General features: G+C 40.8%; 1 protein-coding gene across 3 annotated transcripts in view; it reads right to left on the bottom strand.

Moving 5' to 3' along the window:
• Window positions 1–4,591: 4,591 nt before the first annotated feature.
• Window positions 4,592–17,643, bottom strand: part of CPNE4 (copine 4) — a 243,640-nt gene continuing 230,588 nt past the window's right edge. For all 3 annotated transcript variants that reach the window (XM_087769916.1, XM_087769913.1, XM_087769909.1), the window contains exons 14-16: window positions 14,188–14,321; window positions 11,741–11,977; window positions 4,592–5,184 (exon numbers count right to left, since the gene is read on the bottom strand). In XM_087769916.1, coding sequence (XP_087626042.1) covers window positions 5,053–5,184; window positions 11,741–11,977; window positions 14,188–14,321 — 503 coding nt within the window. In that variant the 3' untranslated portion in view covers window positions 4,592–5,052. The remainder of the gene's footprint in view (window positions 5,185–11,740; window positions 11,978–14,187; window positions 14,322–17,643) is intronic.

Here is a 17,643-nt window from a genome sequence, read left to right as displayed (position 1 = left end):
ATGTGCAGAAATCGCCGTGGGCACCCTTTCTCCTGACCCCACCAGCACTGCCATTGCTCCCGTGCCTCCATTCCAGCCACGAGCTGGCGAAATCCGACAAATAAGTAGCAATAAGGGAAAGCGTGCAGCGTTGGGTGAAGTTTATCGCTGGCAAGCACCACTTAGGCGCACAGGGCTGCAGGACCCTTGTGTGGATTCAAAACCTTCCCTCGCCATGCAGGTGTCGAGCAGACGCCTGGGGGGTCTGGGCAGAAACCTCTCTGCTTTACCAAACCACTGCAGGGTGCGGGGCTGAACTGCTTCAGGAGCTCCTTGTGAGTGGGAAGGGCACATAAGGGTGGGAAGGCAACGCTTGTGGCAAGTAATATCCAGGTGGTCCAGGCAGGGGATTTCTGGGCAGCCTGGCACAGGGCTAGTACCTCTGCCTCTCTGGCTTCAGTGAGATTTGGCTTTCATCTGTATTCAGAATTAATTCACCTTTTTTTCTGAGCAGAGCACCAGCACAGCCGACAGTGCACTAGGTAGGACAGTGAATGGGTATGAACCCAAAGTTCCCTTTTGTTTTTAACAGAATCTTAAAGATACGTGACCATTCAGCGTGGCCAGCCGAAGTCCGTCATTGCTTCTCCTCTTTACACTGCCTCTCAGTTTTCTTCCCCACCATGGTATGGGTGTGTGTTGCGGTAGAGGCTTGCGGCTGCCTAACAAGACCCAAGAGAGGCTATGGGCACCTCAGAGTGGGTAACAGTGAACAGAATTTTGGCATTCACACCCAAAACTGTGGTCCGGAAAAATACTAACAGCTTTCGCACACACGCACGCACGCACATGCGCTCGTGCGCTCTCTCTCTCTCTCTCCCCTCCTCTCTCTCTCTGTGCCCCCCCCCCCCCCCCGCCCCGTACTTTCTCTGTGGCAAATGGCACTTCCTGTAAATAAAGGGAAAAAACAACCTGAGAAATGTAACCTTATCCTAGGAGTCCTCCATCCTTCCCATTCCAAAGAATGTGAATGTAAACGGACCTATGTTTTGTGCCTGAAATGTTGATGCTACTTAGGAGCAAAGGGAGTTTGTCTAGTACCTCTTTCACTTTGGAAAGGTTGGAGATGATAAGTTTAGATTTACATAGCAGGTGTGACTGCAAGACCCGTAATCCCAAGTGAGAAAGGTCAATCGGAATAACCAGCTGGGTTCTTTCTGGGAGTAACCCATGTCCTGTTTGAGCAGCTGGAGAGCCAAGCTGAAGGAGCCAGCTCTGTTTACCTCATCAGCAAAGACCTTACTGCAATATAGTAATGAGGCTCACTAAGCCACACACTGTTCTATCACAGTATTTGCTGTGTGGGTAAACCCAAGGGATGTAGTTGAGTGTTGCAGACCTGCAGAGCTGTGTTATACAAATCTGCTCAGAGCAGGGGCCTTCCACCTCTGCATTTTGGAATATCATCTCTGCAACCTGCAGCAAGCCTTGGCTTAAACCACTGTTCTCCATTCCACTCAGCAGGTCTCTAACGGATCAAACTGTAAACCTTTTACCAGCTGTAAACCTGTCATCAGTTGTGTACCTTTGATATTTGGAGACTAAAAGGCATGTTTTAAAGTGATACTATTATTATTATTATTTAATTTTCATTTCATACCTGTAGACTCTTTCATGAAATGCTATAGAACACTGTATTGCTTATCATGGTAAGAACTTTACACAGGTAGGTTTAACCTTAGGGTAATAAGCAAGTAGCAGTGTATTAGTGCTTTTTTTATTATTGTAGACTTAGTTTCCCCTACACAACTAAAAATACAACTCAGCTCAGTATCTGGCTGAAGAATTATGGAAGTTAATGTATTTTGGGCTAATAGGGATCATGAGTATCTTTGAGTATTCTGGGACTTTTTGGTTTTTAATCGGATTTGAGAGACAGTAAAAAGGAGGGCAGGATTGCAGTATGCAGAGGAGATATTTTAGATCATCAATTACCTCAAAAGGACAAGATAGAATTTATTTTAAAGGAGTTTTCAGAATTTAAAATGATCCATCAAAAGGCAGTAGAAGTTTAAATTTGCATTAAAAAAATCTATGAGAAAAATTGATGGCAGTTCTGCCTAAAGGCAGAATGGCCTCACTAAAACCCTAAGTAGATAAAGAGGAGAAAAAAATGCCATTTCAGAGATATATTCATGTACTTAGTGATATTACCCTGCATAGAGCCTATACTATCTTATTGCACTGAGTAACTTGGAGCAATGAAAATAACATTCAAAGCCTCATTAGAGAGCCTTTACCATATGGCTCGTTTTGTCTTCTGTGCATTCTCCTACACCAGCTCACCACACTATTACGTGTTTGTTTTACATGCTGGAATCTATATAGACTGAAGGAGATTTCCAATTAATTTTTCAATATCATGGAGGTGTCTTTTCCAAATACCTTGAGGGCTGCTACAGAGTTGCTGATCTATATTACCACTGATAATGATTTAAGTAGACAACATTTATAATCTGGATTTTGTGAAGTAAGCAGAAAGATCTGCAGCAACTGTGATTCTTTTGAGACACTTATATAGACAACCTACATACATGAAAATGACTGACGATTTATATAGCTCAGCCTACAATAACCATTGAACAACCACGTGTTGTTCTCTGCATTTTATGTGATGCTACATTATAGAAGCACGTTGTAAACACCTCTGCTAATGAAGAGCTATAACTGCCCAATTCCATGTAACCATAAACACTTCAAAAATCAGTTTAGCCAAAGATCGTATGTACCAATTTATCTGATCCCTAATTTTTCTTGCTGAAAGCTTTCTTTTACTGTTCTTCAGTCTGGCAAATAATAAAGAAAAGGCTGAACCCCTCCTCAGCTGTACATTACATCCCTAAATCCATGCCCGGGGTAAAGTGATACTCTTTACGGGGCAAAAGCACCATCATGCCTCTGAGGATCTCAAATCACTTTTCAAATATTAAAGCCCCCCAGTACCATTGTGAGATATTTATGAATACATGGCAGTGACCTTAATTTTACAGATGAGGAATCCGAGGCACAGAAAAGTTAAACAACTTGCCCAAGATTACAAAATAAAGATACTGGAGGAGCAAAGAGCATGGAGTCATTGATTTTTCAGTCATGTGCTTTAACAGCTAGAAAATGCTCCTTCTGAGAATAGGGAAGGAAAGAGAAAATGGGGGAAATGGGAATAAGAAACTAGAGATGTTGTAGATAAGAATTAAGATATGTTGGCAGAGTCGTGCATGAGATATAAGGGAAAATCACAGTAGCTTCCAGATAAAATACACCCACAGGGGAGAGATGTGGAGCCTGCTGGGGTAAGCTCTCAAATGAACAGTCAGCCATTAAATGGAAATGTGGATTTGAGATCGATCAGTCGGGACATCTTCAGACAATTTCTACCTATGACCAAGTAATACTGGCTGCTGTTCAATATCCGATCAGCTGAAGGAATCTTTACTAGCAAGCATGAATGACTGCGTTGCAGGATATAGATGGAGCAGAACTGAATGTGCTGGGGAGACAGCCCCATGCATCTTGGCTGTCTCATTGCCTTCACTTTATGGTACAAAATCATCAATCAAAGCTGATCCCATGGCGGTTACTTCTAAAGAAGAATCAGGGAGCTAGAGTTCTATATTACCTGCAAACTCGTTTAAAAATACATATTTCTAAAACCAAAAACCCTTGCTTACAGGTGAGATTTTCCAAAATATTCAGCACTGGCCCAAACCAGCTTCTTCTGGAACTAGCAACAAGAATGTTTTCAGTCCAGTGGGAGCGCAACTCGTCCAAAGCTGTGCCCTTCAGACAATCCCACACAAGTTATTTTTGGTCAAATTTTATCCTTAACTTCTAACAAGTCACATCTTTCACTATTGTCTTTTAGCAAATGAAGAAGCCAAAATTCAAACACTAACAATGATCTAGTTTCATCATTTATATACATAAGTATTTCAATGGAAAGATCAATCCGCTGCCAATCTGTCCTTGTGTGTCCTCTTTTAAAGAAAAAGGTGGCTTGAATATTCTTTTGGTACAAAACCAGTTTTTCTGTCGCACACACGTGAGCTGTGTGTGCATGAAATTACAAATCACTAGTTGTCACAAAATCAGGCTGTGCAAAATTCCTTCTGGGAAACGTGTCGCACAAAGTTGGATATTGGGTGAGAGATTAAAAAAATACAAATGAAACAAAATAAGAATTCCCAAACATAAGAGGTTATAAATTTGGGCAGCCAAAATACAACCCGTTCGAAAGCCAGCCAGATCGTTTGGATTAAGTGGGCATATTTTAAGACATGCAATCCTGATGGATCATGCCCTGCAAGCCAGATCTCTTTACAGCTACGGTCTGAACCCTTCATATAACAGCTGGATGTGTCGGGCTTTTGAAAAATTGCTACTCAGGCCACAGACTGAGTGGGCATGTTCGGGCGCCCATGTTATAAGCTGCTAACATTAGAAATGCCCATGCTTCAGGCCAGGTATCTCTGGGAACACTTTTATACCCTTTTCTTGGAATATGGAAGTTGAAAGCAGGCAGCCTTGTGGCAGAGAGAGAAATAAAGACAACAACTGCAAAACTGTGTTGTTTTTATTTTAAACATGCAAAATACAGTTCATGCATCTGCCATTTTGAAAAATCTCTCAGTTCATAGCAGATTAAACCAAAGACATTTTGGCTATCGACTCTCAATAAATATTTCAAAATGCTTTACAGTGTAAAGATAAGAAATTTAGCAAAATTTCAACAAACCTGTATAAAAAACAGATACAGATAACTTTTTAATTCAAGGCGACATGCTGTAATGTAAAGAGTTCACTTTTTTTTTTTCTGGATGTTTTTTTCTCATAAAAAGTTTTCAACAATACAACCGCTTAACAGATTTAAGCCTTTAGGCTACACATGCAAAAAAAATGGTTATTTTAGTTAAAAATCACCAAAACGTGCTATTTTTTTTTGTTTCATTTTTAAGTACAGTAGTTGTAGACAGTAGCATTTTTCGTTTTTAATTTTGTAAAAGAGTGCAGGCAGGTTCATGGAGCTAGTGTCCTGGAAGACTCGTACTCTGACATACATTTTGGTTTTATCCCTTTGCCATTGTAATAGTCCACGACTTGGTTTGGAACTTCAGCCAAAACGCTTTTTGCTAGAGCAGCTGGGGATGCCTGCAGGAAATGGTAGAAAACACAAGTGTTAACCTGTCTCTCTGCTAGAAGTGCCATGGGTTTTAGAGGCACTGGTGCCATGAGATCAAGGTAGGAAGTATGGTACAGAAATGGAAGGCAAAAAAGACTCAAAGTGAGTGGCACTATTGCTGGAAACTAATTTTGTGAGTCACTTTGGGCTTGTTGCTGTAGCTACCTGTAAGTACACTAAAGCCAAAAGTGTTTTGCATGTTTTTCAGGTCCGTTTGGACTATTTTAAGTTCAAGGTAACTGAACTTCCCTGCACTCTGGGAGAGCACCATATCGCAGTGAAAAGGGCTGCAAAGACTTCATTCATCAGTACTCAGTGAGGAACCTTGCAGAGCTTCAAGTTGAACATGAATGGATGTCACTGTAAAAGGGAGGCCTTCATCACCATTCTGCTCTTCAGGATCTGGCATGGTGTTTTAATGGCTGGGGAAGTTTTTAATTCAATAAAAAATATTTTGTTTTCATTGGAATTAAATCATGGTCATGAGAAAGCTTCAGTCCCAGGCTTTGTGGAGGTTTTAAAGCTCTTCCTGCAATGTATAAATGGTGGGTGTCAACCAGACTTAAGAACTGATGACCCTGAAATGTAGAGATGGATATGGAGACGGCCACTGGCTTTCACCCCAGGCAGGGAGGAGGGCTACCCCTCAGTGCAATGAGAAACCATGCCCTCCATCGACAACACACAGTTGCTGCCTCACACCCTGACAATGCTTCATGTTAAACAGCGGGGCCTGGGGATGTTTTGTGAGCAACCGTTACCTGCATGTGCTGCAGGGATTTTCCTCAGCCCCTGAATTCAGCAGTCACAAAACTGGACTCCTGTTCTCCCATGCAGCCCAATAGCACCCTCCTGCCCTGTGTTTTGGGTTTGCTTGTTTCTAAGTATTTGGGTAGAGCTGATTCCAAGCCCCCCGGAGTCAGCCTGCCCGACCATGTTCCCTCTGAGCCCACCGCAAAAACGCAGTAAAAATGCAAATGCTTAAATATCAGTTTGAGAGGTTTAAACTAATGTGTTTATCTCCAGATAGAGCACACACGGATCACACATTGCAGCTCAGACGATGCACGGGAACTCCTCAACTGGTGGCTGGGTCACATTTCTTCTGCACACTGAGTACTTTTTCCCACACTAATGAACACTTCCCTCCTCACTGTCTGTAATATTGTCAGCCAGTTTCGAAATGACTATGTCACAAAGTAGTTGTATTGACTGTTTATTGCCCTACTCTATTTCATGGGGTGGGATCCTTGTCCTTCCAGAGTCTTAAAATTAGACTTACATAGGAAGTAAATGGCAAATATTCACAGGCACGCTAATCCAGGGGTGCAGAAAGCCCCTGGATTATTATAAATTCCAGTATCAAATGTTACAATGCTACAAATACAAAGATAATGCTAGTAAAACTAGAAACAAAGCTATTTTTTGTGCTTTGGTATTTTGAGTCACATATGTGATTAGCAACGAATAAAATGAATCGCTAATTCCCTACTGTGACAGTTATACCAAAATATTTGTGCAGGCAAAAAATCCTGGAACATTTCTGCATGAACAAACTGGCAAAGCAGAGCCCATACTTTGCACGACAGCACAGCAACCGTTCTCAGGTGTTACGCAGTAACAGAACCCATTTATTTTAATCCTTGGAAGTGAAATGCATGGTTTTCCACAGTTACCCTGTTCTTGCCTAAAGCTGTTTTCACTGAAATAAGCAGAAAGTACCCCTTGGAGACAGGCAAATGGCTGATTTCTGTGTTGCTACTGAGAATTACTGTTTTTTTAATCTCCTTCCCAGTGTGCCAAAGCTGTATATACCTAGGCCTGCCTCTGTGCCATCTTACCAAAAATACAACCCTACATAGAGGGTAAAAACAGGGAGTGGGGGAAGAGTCCTGGGCCATCGCTCCACACACAAGCCTTAGCAATCAGGAAGCTTCATTCTGCTCTACCTTTAAAAATGCTGGGCAGGAACACTTCCCACCAGCTTCTCTGGATCGTGTGTAGTCCACGTCTGAACACTGGGCCAACACTCATCTCTCTGCATCACCCTCCTGTTGCCACTTCTCCCTCTTCCGACGAGAACATCCATTCTTCCTGAACGAGGGGCCAGCCCTTCAGAACAGGCTCTGTCAGGGCTCAGATGCACGGCTCCATCACTGCCACCTGAGGAGTCAACTGAGCCCAGTGTGCATGTGAAGTAAAAAGCCTTTCACTGAGGTTTAACCTAACACATTTACTGTGCCCGCAAGCTCACAGGCAACATGTGGCCTCCCACAGAGTTGCCCTGGAGTAGCTGGCTTGACTCTGTGCTTCAGTCTGAACATGGACAACTGTTGCTTTACGGAGTTTCATCATGCTGGTAATGTCTGTTGGTCCTGGGGCTCTTCTAGCAGGGAACATCCCAAAACCAGGGTTAGGGGTGATTTCCTGCCTGATTTGGTCACCTGTACTGTACCTACTTTTGTGGTGGTAAAGCACTCTCACTTCTAGACCAGATGGTGCAAAGCAGCATTTGTATAAGTAAGAATCGGACCCAGTAACTTCTGAGCTAAAAACCAGCCCCAGTTCAGCAGTGCTGTGTAAGGGTTATTTACCTTCACTGGGTTTTTAACACAGATGGTACATTAATGTTTTCTCCACTGTTTAACTGCTATGCTTAAAGAGCATCCTAGCAATAAACACCTCAAGATGAATAGTTCTCAACCGATGGCTAATACACAACAATCAGATCAGGCAGCGGCAGGAAAACAATCCCCTATGATGGTAATTGGTGTATATTACAAATGACTGTTGATTCAGTTCTATAGCTTCACCATGCTTAATCTTTAATTACAATACATAGTGCAAAACTTTCCTCCTTGCAGTGGTTAAGAGCTGTGCTTTCCACGCTCATTTGTGATATATGTGTTATTAAGTCACAGTTGTTAGCCCTTATGATTAAATACAATGCAGAGTGGAATACAATCTACCTGTGGCATCAGATTTGTGCACAGTAAATATCATGCATCCTAAAGGCAGACAATTTCAGCTCTTAAAATATGACTGAATGGATTGAGACAGGTGATTTTCTTCAACTACATTTCAGTGATTGTGAGCATCACTGTTCTACAGTTTCAGGTGAAGGACACTCACGTTGCTGGGGTGGTGATAATTATAGAAAGAAGAAATTCACTCGGGTTCAGGGAAAGTATTTTCCCTTTGTTTGTTATGTTACCTTGTAGTGAATTGCACATGCCACCCACTATACAATGGGACGTATTTTAAACAGTAATGGTTACCTTGATTTTATCAAGCCTCTGCAACTACAGGATTTGCCAAGAATCACTACAATTATTGGTATTATTTTTATAGCTTCAAAGATATTCCTTAAAGAGAGAGTCAAAAAGGTAAGATACTTTACTGAAGTACTCCCGATACACTACATCATGTAGGAGATTAAAACCCTATAATAAAGCTTTCTTTCTACCTTGGGTCTTGAGCCAGTAAAACACTAAAGTGGGTAAGAGGTTTTAGGTATGTGAATAATTGTAACTAATTGAAATGTGTTAAATGCCTGTATGAGTGCCATGCAGGATCAGAACCTTTTCTGAAGTCAAACTTATAAAATGGATTCACTTTATAGGTTATTTTTACAAATTCCTTCTCCCTCCTTTCAGTTTTCTCACAGAGGCAGCTTTTGGCTGTATTATTTTTGATCTCTTTGGATAGATAAGAGATTTTGAGTTCCAGGCTGACCTAAGAATTGAAGTAATAGAAAAAAAAAATGTTGTTTGGGTTGACTCCAAATGAATTTTGGTTTACTGGTCCAGCAAAACAAAAAATAATTGCTCACAAATAACATTTTCTTCCCTCCTTCTGTCAGTAGTAGGAGTAATATGGTTTTAGGCATAAATAAATACTTGATTTGTCAGAGAAATCTATAAACGTTATACAACATTTTGTAGTCTTTCTAAGAAGATCCTTCAACATTTTTTTCTACTTAATAGTTGAACATCCTAAATACCAAAACTAAACACAAGGTACATTGACAAAAGGGACATGATTTTTAACTAAATACATCTTTTACTTAAAGCTATCAAATGTAATATGCTGATTTATGGTAATTCTTGTGTGTGATCAGAACTGATCTGGCAAAAATCTCCCAAATGGATTAAATCCGCATTTTTCTGTGGGGAAAAAAATAAGTTTGATTCAAAACATCACACTCATTTCTACCATGAAAAATTATTTCACTAGTTGATGCAAAAGGCATGGTCTTGTGTTTGTGCTGAGGATAAGTAAGCAAGATAGCTGTGAATGTCACTTTGTTCAGAGAGAGAGATTATTTGGGATATGACAATAAAGAAATTCAACCAGAAGTGGCTATTTTTATGGGCACTCATCCATTATACTGATGTTCGTTGAAATGCTGAAGGATGACAATAAACAGACTAAATATTAAGTTGCATAAGATATATTGACTTTTCTGATATAGCAAATACATTATCTATATCTATATTATCTCTGCTACTGAGAGAAAGGAGGAGAAAAATATCACTATTTAACAAGAGTAAAAAAATTTTAAGATTGCTCTCCTCTCCCCGTACTGAGGATGTTAATCTAAACCAGCTAAAAATAGTACGTGCTTGCATTTGACCAATGCTAGCAATTAAAATCACACATAGAATCACTCACAAGTTAACACCAGAGGCACTATATATTCAGTGCCCAGAACTGCAACTGTCAGTGTTAATCGATTCAATCAAGGATGATTTCAACTTTGTTATAAACTCACAAAATGAAATAAAAAATAACAAATGCAGCTGGCTTTTCCAGTTCCTTGCAGAAACATATTTTTAACTAATTGAAAGTAGGTCTAGCACTAGCCCATAAATAACTTGCCTCTTGACACTTTTTTACAATAGACTACAATGCAGCACTACACACTTGTGATTATCTGATGGAGGAGAATCACAAGCTATGAGCAGGTCATCCTCATACTTTGTTCCAGCGGTTACTTAATAGGTGAGTGAGTGGCACCATCAACATCAAAATGTATGTATCTACAATTCAGTGGCAAATCTGCAGTCATTTGGCAAGGTATCACTGAGCTAATAGCACAAGGTGAGTTTTACACCATATGAGGATCCATTCTTTACACAAAGGTAAAGGGAAAAGAGGAACAAGTCTGTTTCTCTTACTCCTCAGTATAGTTTGTGAAAGTAAGAAGTGCATCTAGATCTAGGACAAACATGGCAAAATCGTGTTTTGAAGTGAGAAAAAAGAACAACACCAGAGAAGAGGAAAATAAAATGAAGGTAATTTGGAAGTAGCAAAATGAAAAAAATCTCCTGTGGTAACAAAAAGCCTAGAAAAACTAAGGGAATGTAAGCACTGCAAACCCATACGCAGACCAAACCCAACCCAGAGTCGAAAACTTCTGTGCGACAAATTCAGATCTAAGGATCACTAGCGCATCAGAGCAGATGGGAAAAGGCAATCTTATGAGGAGAATGAGTTAGTTACACTGTGGGGTAAGGAAATTTTCAAATCAAATACCGAGAACATCCTTCCTAGACACTGAGGTGAGCAAAAAACCAGTCTGGATAACCACTTAAATATAACAGAAGGAATGAGGGGAAGGAAGGGAGAGAAAGATGGAAAAACAGAGGGAAAGGGATGTGATCAGCATTGCAGAGGAACACAACGGCCATTCCATGCCTCCATATGGAGGAAAAGGGCCCTGAAAAACCTGGCTGTGTGCGGGAAAGCTCTTTCTGTGGGTGAACATGGTTTCTACCCAGTTGCTGAAGAAGTCACTGGAACAGATGCTGCAATGTAGGGCAGGTGACTGAGGAGAAAAGTACATGGCCAAGGGATTATTTCAAATTTGGCAATTTAATGCTGGGTCTCTCCCCTCCTCTTCTACAGAGTGTCTCCTACACCACGCTGGGCTCAGACAGGAACAGCTGGCTGAGGGCACAGGGAAGCTCCTGGTAACAGCACTTCCTTGGATTTGTTCTTGTACAGAATTTGGGTAAAGGGTTTGGAGGCAACCAGAATGCTGTGGGTGGATAGTCCTGCCTTTCAGAACTTAGGGACCTAAATTTCAATAAGGAAACAGCCTCCTGGGGAACACTGTGAGTACAAATCCACAGCCATTTCAGTTGCCTGTGGAAATGAAAGGCTGGAAAGCAGAATACAGTAGTCCTAATAGAACAGATGCAAAGAGAATGGAAAAGAGACACCAGGAAAAATAAGTTAGGGAGGGCAATCAAACTAAAATCAGGGAGAAAATGGAGGTAAGGACTGGCACCACAAGAAGCACATGGATTCTGCCCCATCTCATCTTTTCCCACCCTCACCATCTCACTAATGGAGCATATTTCATTCTGTATTCATTTTTTTCTCCATTTCTGACACAATAATGCCATAGGTTTACTGAACATTTCATGCCCATCCAAAGTCAGGCCCAGCCCCAGGGACCATTCACTTTATGTTATATACATGCACCCTTCTGTGGAATGGATGGAAAAGTCAGCTTACATGTTTGAAGTTCCTGAATGGCACAAACTGGACAATGTCTCGAAGCACAGGCTCGCCCTTGGGAGACCTCAGGATCCCATCATCGCCATCCAGCATCTGCATGTCACTAAAATCGGCGTTCCCCACCCCAACAATGATGACTGACATGGGAAGGTGAGAGGCATGGACAATGGCCTCTCTGGTGTCAGCCATGTCTGTGATGACGCCATCCGTCAGAATCAGCAGGATGAAATATTGCTGAAGGTGTTGGATAAGAAGTGAAAAATTACATCATTAGTTAATCTTCCAAAGCTGCTTGCCCTTTTCCAGTATAAAAGTGTTTCTGGTAACTCACTCGTGGACTGTTTTAAACAGAAAAGAGTATTTATAGTGACTCAAAGGTTAAGTACATTTCCCATCCAAACCTCCTCAGCTACTAATTTCTCCCCTTCTGGAATTTCGCTGTAGTTCATGTAATTCCTAGGAGTTGGAGGGAGCCAAGGGATGGGCAGTGTAGAAAAGGGGGTTTCTAGCTGTGAGGGCTGGGAGAGTCAGGACTTTGGCTGGGAAGTCTGGAATAGTCCTGAGATCCTCACTAGCCCTATTTTCCATCTGCTGCACAACCACTTCTGCTGACAGTTTCCGATTACATTTTTTTTCCCTTTGGGAACCAGTGGGAGGCAGGGAGGAATGGGGTATTGAAGCATTACAAGCCTGTAGCAGAGCTGTCAGGGAGGTTATGACAGCACTTTGCAGAGGAGCTTTGCTAACAGGCAAGTGGGATGGGTGCAGCCACCTGCAAACTGGAGGGTGACCCACTGCTGCCTGTGGGAGAAGCACCACACCATGGCAGGTCTACTGCATTCTGCAGAGTATGGAGTCCCTGAGGAGAGCAAGGGCATGTGCAGGGAGGAATACATCCATCTTCAAACACTTCATACAGAGCCCTGAAGAGAGGTTTTCTCATTCTCTAAAGGAGAGCAAGCAATTTTGTGCACTTGTCATTTCTTTCCCAAAACTCTGAAGCCCACTGAACTGGGATCACGGGCTATGACGTATCTTCACTTGGTAATGGGGAAGAGTGACTCTCACTTGGATCCTTTATGAATTGTTAGGCAGCTGGAGTCATTTAACAAATGTGCATTAATAGGAAAAATGAACAGGTCATAGAATTTGGTCACTCTGCACCAGCAATACCCACAGACTAAACATCATTGAAGTTTATGTATACACAGCTATGTAAACTCAAAGTGTTCTGTTCATCACCTCCTGCCATGAATAAAACAAAACATGCAGGCAGAAAACTTTATCTTGAAGACTCATGCTATAAATTAATCTGTTTTTCAAACAGAAAGAGGGGAAGCTTAGGTTTAGAAGAATGAAGCAACTTATTCAATATGACATACTAGTTCAGAGACAGCACTGCAAACAGAGTGAGCCACCTCAGGATTAGGCGGGTATGGAAATTCAAACACAGTAATTCCCCATTTTAGGACCAGGACCCTAAATACTATCAAGATCCTGGAAACAGCAGTGGAGTGACAAGCACAAGCCCAGACTCATGAACAGAAATGTTTGGGAACTGCTGCCTTAATAGGACTTAAAAAAAGGCTCAGCACATGAAAGCTTAGAGAAAGCTCCAGACCTGGCGATGAGATGCATGCTAATGCACAGCTCTATTCTGTTCCTATACATAGGCATTTTTCTTGCTGCAGTATACAAGTCCTCTCTTACATCCTTTACTCCCACATCACTGCTTTTGTAAATGTTTCAGACCTACTTGCTCACATATTCTCTGCAATTCTCTCATTCTCTCTTTCTCCCATTCTGTCTGGAAGGCAGGAGAGACATAAGCCTAATGCATTTCAAAGACATACATTTAAAACATAAAATGCTTAAGTGTTTTAGCCCAAGAAATCTATCATGGGTTTTGTATCAGATGCAGGCTAACAGACTTGTCTCCCGATTTCTGAATGGCACATGATACTCCATGTCAGTAATAGCAAATTCAAAACTGTATCACTACAGTTTTCAAAGGAATGGTTGGAAAAATCCCCTAGTTGAACAAAAAAGTTTTAGTACAGCCTCTGCTAGAGACTTGAAATTGGGTAGTCTGTGTAGGGCAACATTTGAACTCATCTTCTTGTATGATCAACACTTTAGGGCTTGGCCCCTACATTTCTGCAACCTTAGTGGTGCCATTTATGTTTTCACAGTGAAGAACTGGGTGTGTTACAGTAAAACAGCAGGAAACAGAATAGTGGGGGAAGAGTTTAAAGTTGTGACTATCGAAGCTATAGAGGCTAGATACACTGCTCCAGCTGACAGACTCAAGCTGCCTTCTGTGAAGGCAGTTAGTGAAAACCGTGAAGGCATGATTCACATACATGAAAAGGCCTTGTTTTGATGGCCTACAAGAGATCCATCATAAGGCAAGAAAAAAGCCAAACACAGCATTATGCCCTTACCGAGGCCTCCTTGGTATTGGTTTCCTCTGACGCTGATTTTGCCACCTTCTGGATGATGGGAGCAATGTTTGTCGGCCCATACAGCTGCAGCTTGGGAAGGCAGCTCTGATAAGCCTCCACAACACCTTGTATTCCTGGCATGAAAAAACACACAAAAGGCAAATAAATGTGAAGCACATCACCAATATCATGCTTGTTTAAAATGTAAATAAAAGGCAGGTTCTTAATGAAGCAATTCAAGATATCACATGATTAGCAAGGACTGACAACTTCATATAATTTCCGAGAAGCTGTCTCTAGCTGCCTTGAATCTAGTTTGTAATATGTAATTCATTATATCACACTTCTCCTTCCCAGCAGTTTTTAATGTCTATTTACCAGGTATCAGCTTGCAATGCAATACCTTCCATCCCTCTCAGTTCAAGGTGTAAGTGATCATTTCCTGATCACCAGCTAAGATTCATGCTAAAAGGGTAGATACAGATTAAAAACACTAAAACGCTTCTCCCTCCTGCTCGTCAGATAAATATTTATTTCTGTTTATCACGGTAGTTACCAACAAACTTGCCCTTTGTACTTACAACCTAGAGCTGTCAAGGAATTCAAACATCTTTTCAAATACCTGACTCCCCTGTGCTAAGAAAATAATTTTTCAGGGTGAATTTGCATAATTGCTCACAGGTTGAATTCGACTATGACCAAATGCTGTGAAATCTTGGAAGAAACAGCAGGATGCTTTGCAGTCTACAGAAAAATGAGCTTTAGTCAAGAAGTTTTGATGGAGAACTAGCTATTTTTGGCTTTTTCATTTCAGGATATATAACCAGACCAGGGAGAACAGACTTCTGCTGACACACTTGACAGATCACAGAATGGAAATTGGTGTTTTCAATCACTGAGAAGAAGGATTTCTTGAGGTGATGCACATTAGCCTCTGCATTCAGAACTCCCAGCTTACCAGACCTAAAGGATTAGAGGTCTAAAGTTGGAAAGAAAGTGATAGACTGAAGAGCTTTGTAAAGGATGCTGAAGAATGAAATTACTTCAATAAGATCCTAAGCCAGTTTCAGTTTGCACTGAGACTAGCTCACTCACGAGGTTTTACTCAACCATGTTTACAGGATCTATGGGTGCAGACCCGTTACTAACAAATCACAGTTGTAATTGCTTTAAAATGGTACACCCGAACCTCCTATGAAAAAATGGTGGAGAACTCTCTTTATAGATAGTTACAAGCATATTTTTCCATTGCAGTGCTCACAGACAAAAGAACACGCTGCAATTATAGCTCTGATTGGCTAAAATGTAATGTTACAAAATTTCCCTTGGTAATTCCAGTGACTAAATTACATATTGCAAAACTGACCTTTTGTTAACTCCCAATTTGAAATCTGCTAAGGATTTCATTACTTATACTTAATCATCTTGCATGAAGGCCTCATAAGATGATGACAAGATACACTGTAGCTTTTTTTCTTGTGCATTAAAATAGTATGAGATAAACCTTACTCCTTCATTCCACACAGATTTAGCGTGGTTCATGTCAGAAAGTTGCTTTCATCTTAGAAAGAAACATGTTCTAGAAACATAATTTCTTGTTTGCTATCTCAGGTTAATATCTTTTAGAAATATCTACTGTCCTTACACATTCAAATCCAACAGGATATGAGAGTGGCTTACTTTGTAGCTTACTTTCCTTGGACTCCTTTATTTTAGGGAGAGCCAATGTGCACTTTTCTTTGCAATTCAACGCTTTAAATTTTTAAATGGAATCCACTTTCAATAGCTCTGATGAAATATATGTATGGGTTCAAGACGCCTGTAAAATGCATGCATGCGTAGAAGCAGTCATTCAGATTAAAGGTTGTCACTTACTTTCTTCCTCAGACAATAAAGACTAAATACTAAGTATAAGACTATAAATATAATATAAATTTGCTAAATATAAGGCTATAAATACTAAAAATTTCAAGAACGGAAATGGCAATAGGGGAGGAAATGTGAGGATATCCGTATTTTATGAATTCCAGTAATCTTCATATCAATGCACAGTGCTTATTCAAGGTAGCATGAAGCTTCACACTACCTTGTGCCAGTGAAAGTTCACTGCTTCCACAAAGAAAGGGATTTCATTCCTCAAAAGCAAATTAGACACATACTTTTTATATTGGATCCAACCTCTCTTTCTTGGTTTAAAGCAAGAAACACTTCAGCAATTTTCCTTTGTTTTCTGGCAAGTATGCTAAATATCACAAGGAAAAATAGTGTGGTCACTAAGCACTTTATCTCCCTCTCACTCTTGCATCCTCTCTCCGCATGATATGCTGGTGTTACTGCTCTCTGTGTCACCTAATACAGTGGGAGCATCTAGAAAACATCACAGAACAATTGGTGGTAGGAACTAATCAAGCATCCATGACAGGCAGGTGATGAGCAAGCTGCAGCAGATGATTAAACAACACATTTTCTGATCTGTCTCCTTTTCTTGCTTTCATCCAGATGGATATTATTTTAAATGGTCTCATTTAGGACAAAGAAGTGCTTTTTATATCTCGTAGATGCATATGCGAGCACTGCAAAATTTTTTCCCTGGCCTTCTTTCGTGCTGCAACCATCTTTTTATGTCTTCTTAGCCCTAAAACTCCTTTTAGGTGATGGGTTAACTTACCAGATAACTGAGTCATATGCAAAGAACTAAATGAAGTTTAGATACATGACAAATATTAAGTGACATAAGCCAACACAAAGCTCATAGAGCAGCTCCTTCCTTTTTTTTTACCCTCCTCTCATTTCCGTTGTTACATTTTATTTTGCATACCTAGTATGGTATGGATAGTAAGTTCTTTACTTGCAGAGGGTTTGTCTGTCCAACCTCTGACCTGTTGCTGGCACTATATAGATGAGGCAGCCTTTTCAAGTACCAGTCAATCAATACAAATCATTATGTAACAATGTCAGCATGATAAAAGAATTAGCTTTGGACTCAAAAGAGCCAGCAAACGGGGAATAAAAAATGTGTTCTTTGCATAGAATGCTAGGGCTTTTTTTTTCTAGGGTACGCAGGTCAGAAACGTCCTGCATTTAGACTGGGAAACAAAGCTACATTCGAACACTACATGCATAATATGTTATCACCTAATACTGACCATTGTTAACTGAGATGTTTTAAACAGGTCAGGCCCTGTGTAGATGCCAATGTGTCTGTGTTCAGAAGCAGGCAAGCTAACTACATTTTAAAATACGATGGTCCAGACAAAATTCTGAGGTCTGTTTTGCTTCCCCACCTCAACCCCATACTCTCAGTGTGACTAAAATCTCAACTTCAAGCTGGCTCACAAGCTTATAGGCACACCTAGATGCATACATGTAATTTCAGCTTCTTTTAACTCTATAAAAGCAATGTAAGAAGCTGCGTGAACACATCAAGCAGCTGTAGGACTTATGCCCAATTACATT

This window comes from Nipponia nippon, unplaced genomic scaffold (genome assembly GCF_047370975.1).
Source record: "Nipponia nippon isolate SJK-2023a ecotype South Korea unplaced genomic scaffold, ASM4737097v1 scaffold_1, whole genome shotgun sequence".
NCBI lineage: Eukaryota > Metazoa > Chordata > Aves > Pelecaniformes > Threskiornithidae > Nipponia > Nipponia nippon.
This window is presented reverse-complemented; position numbering and strand designations above follow the sequence as displayed.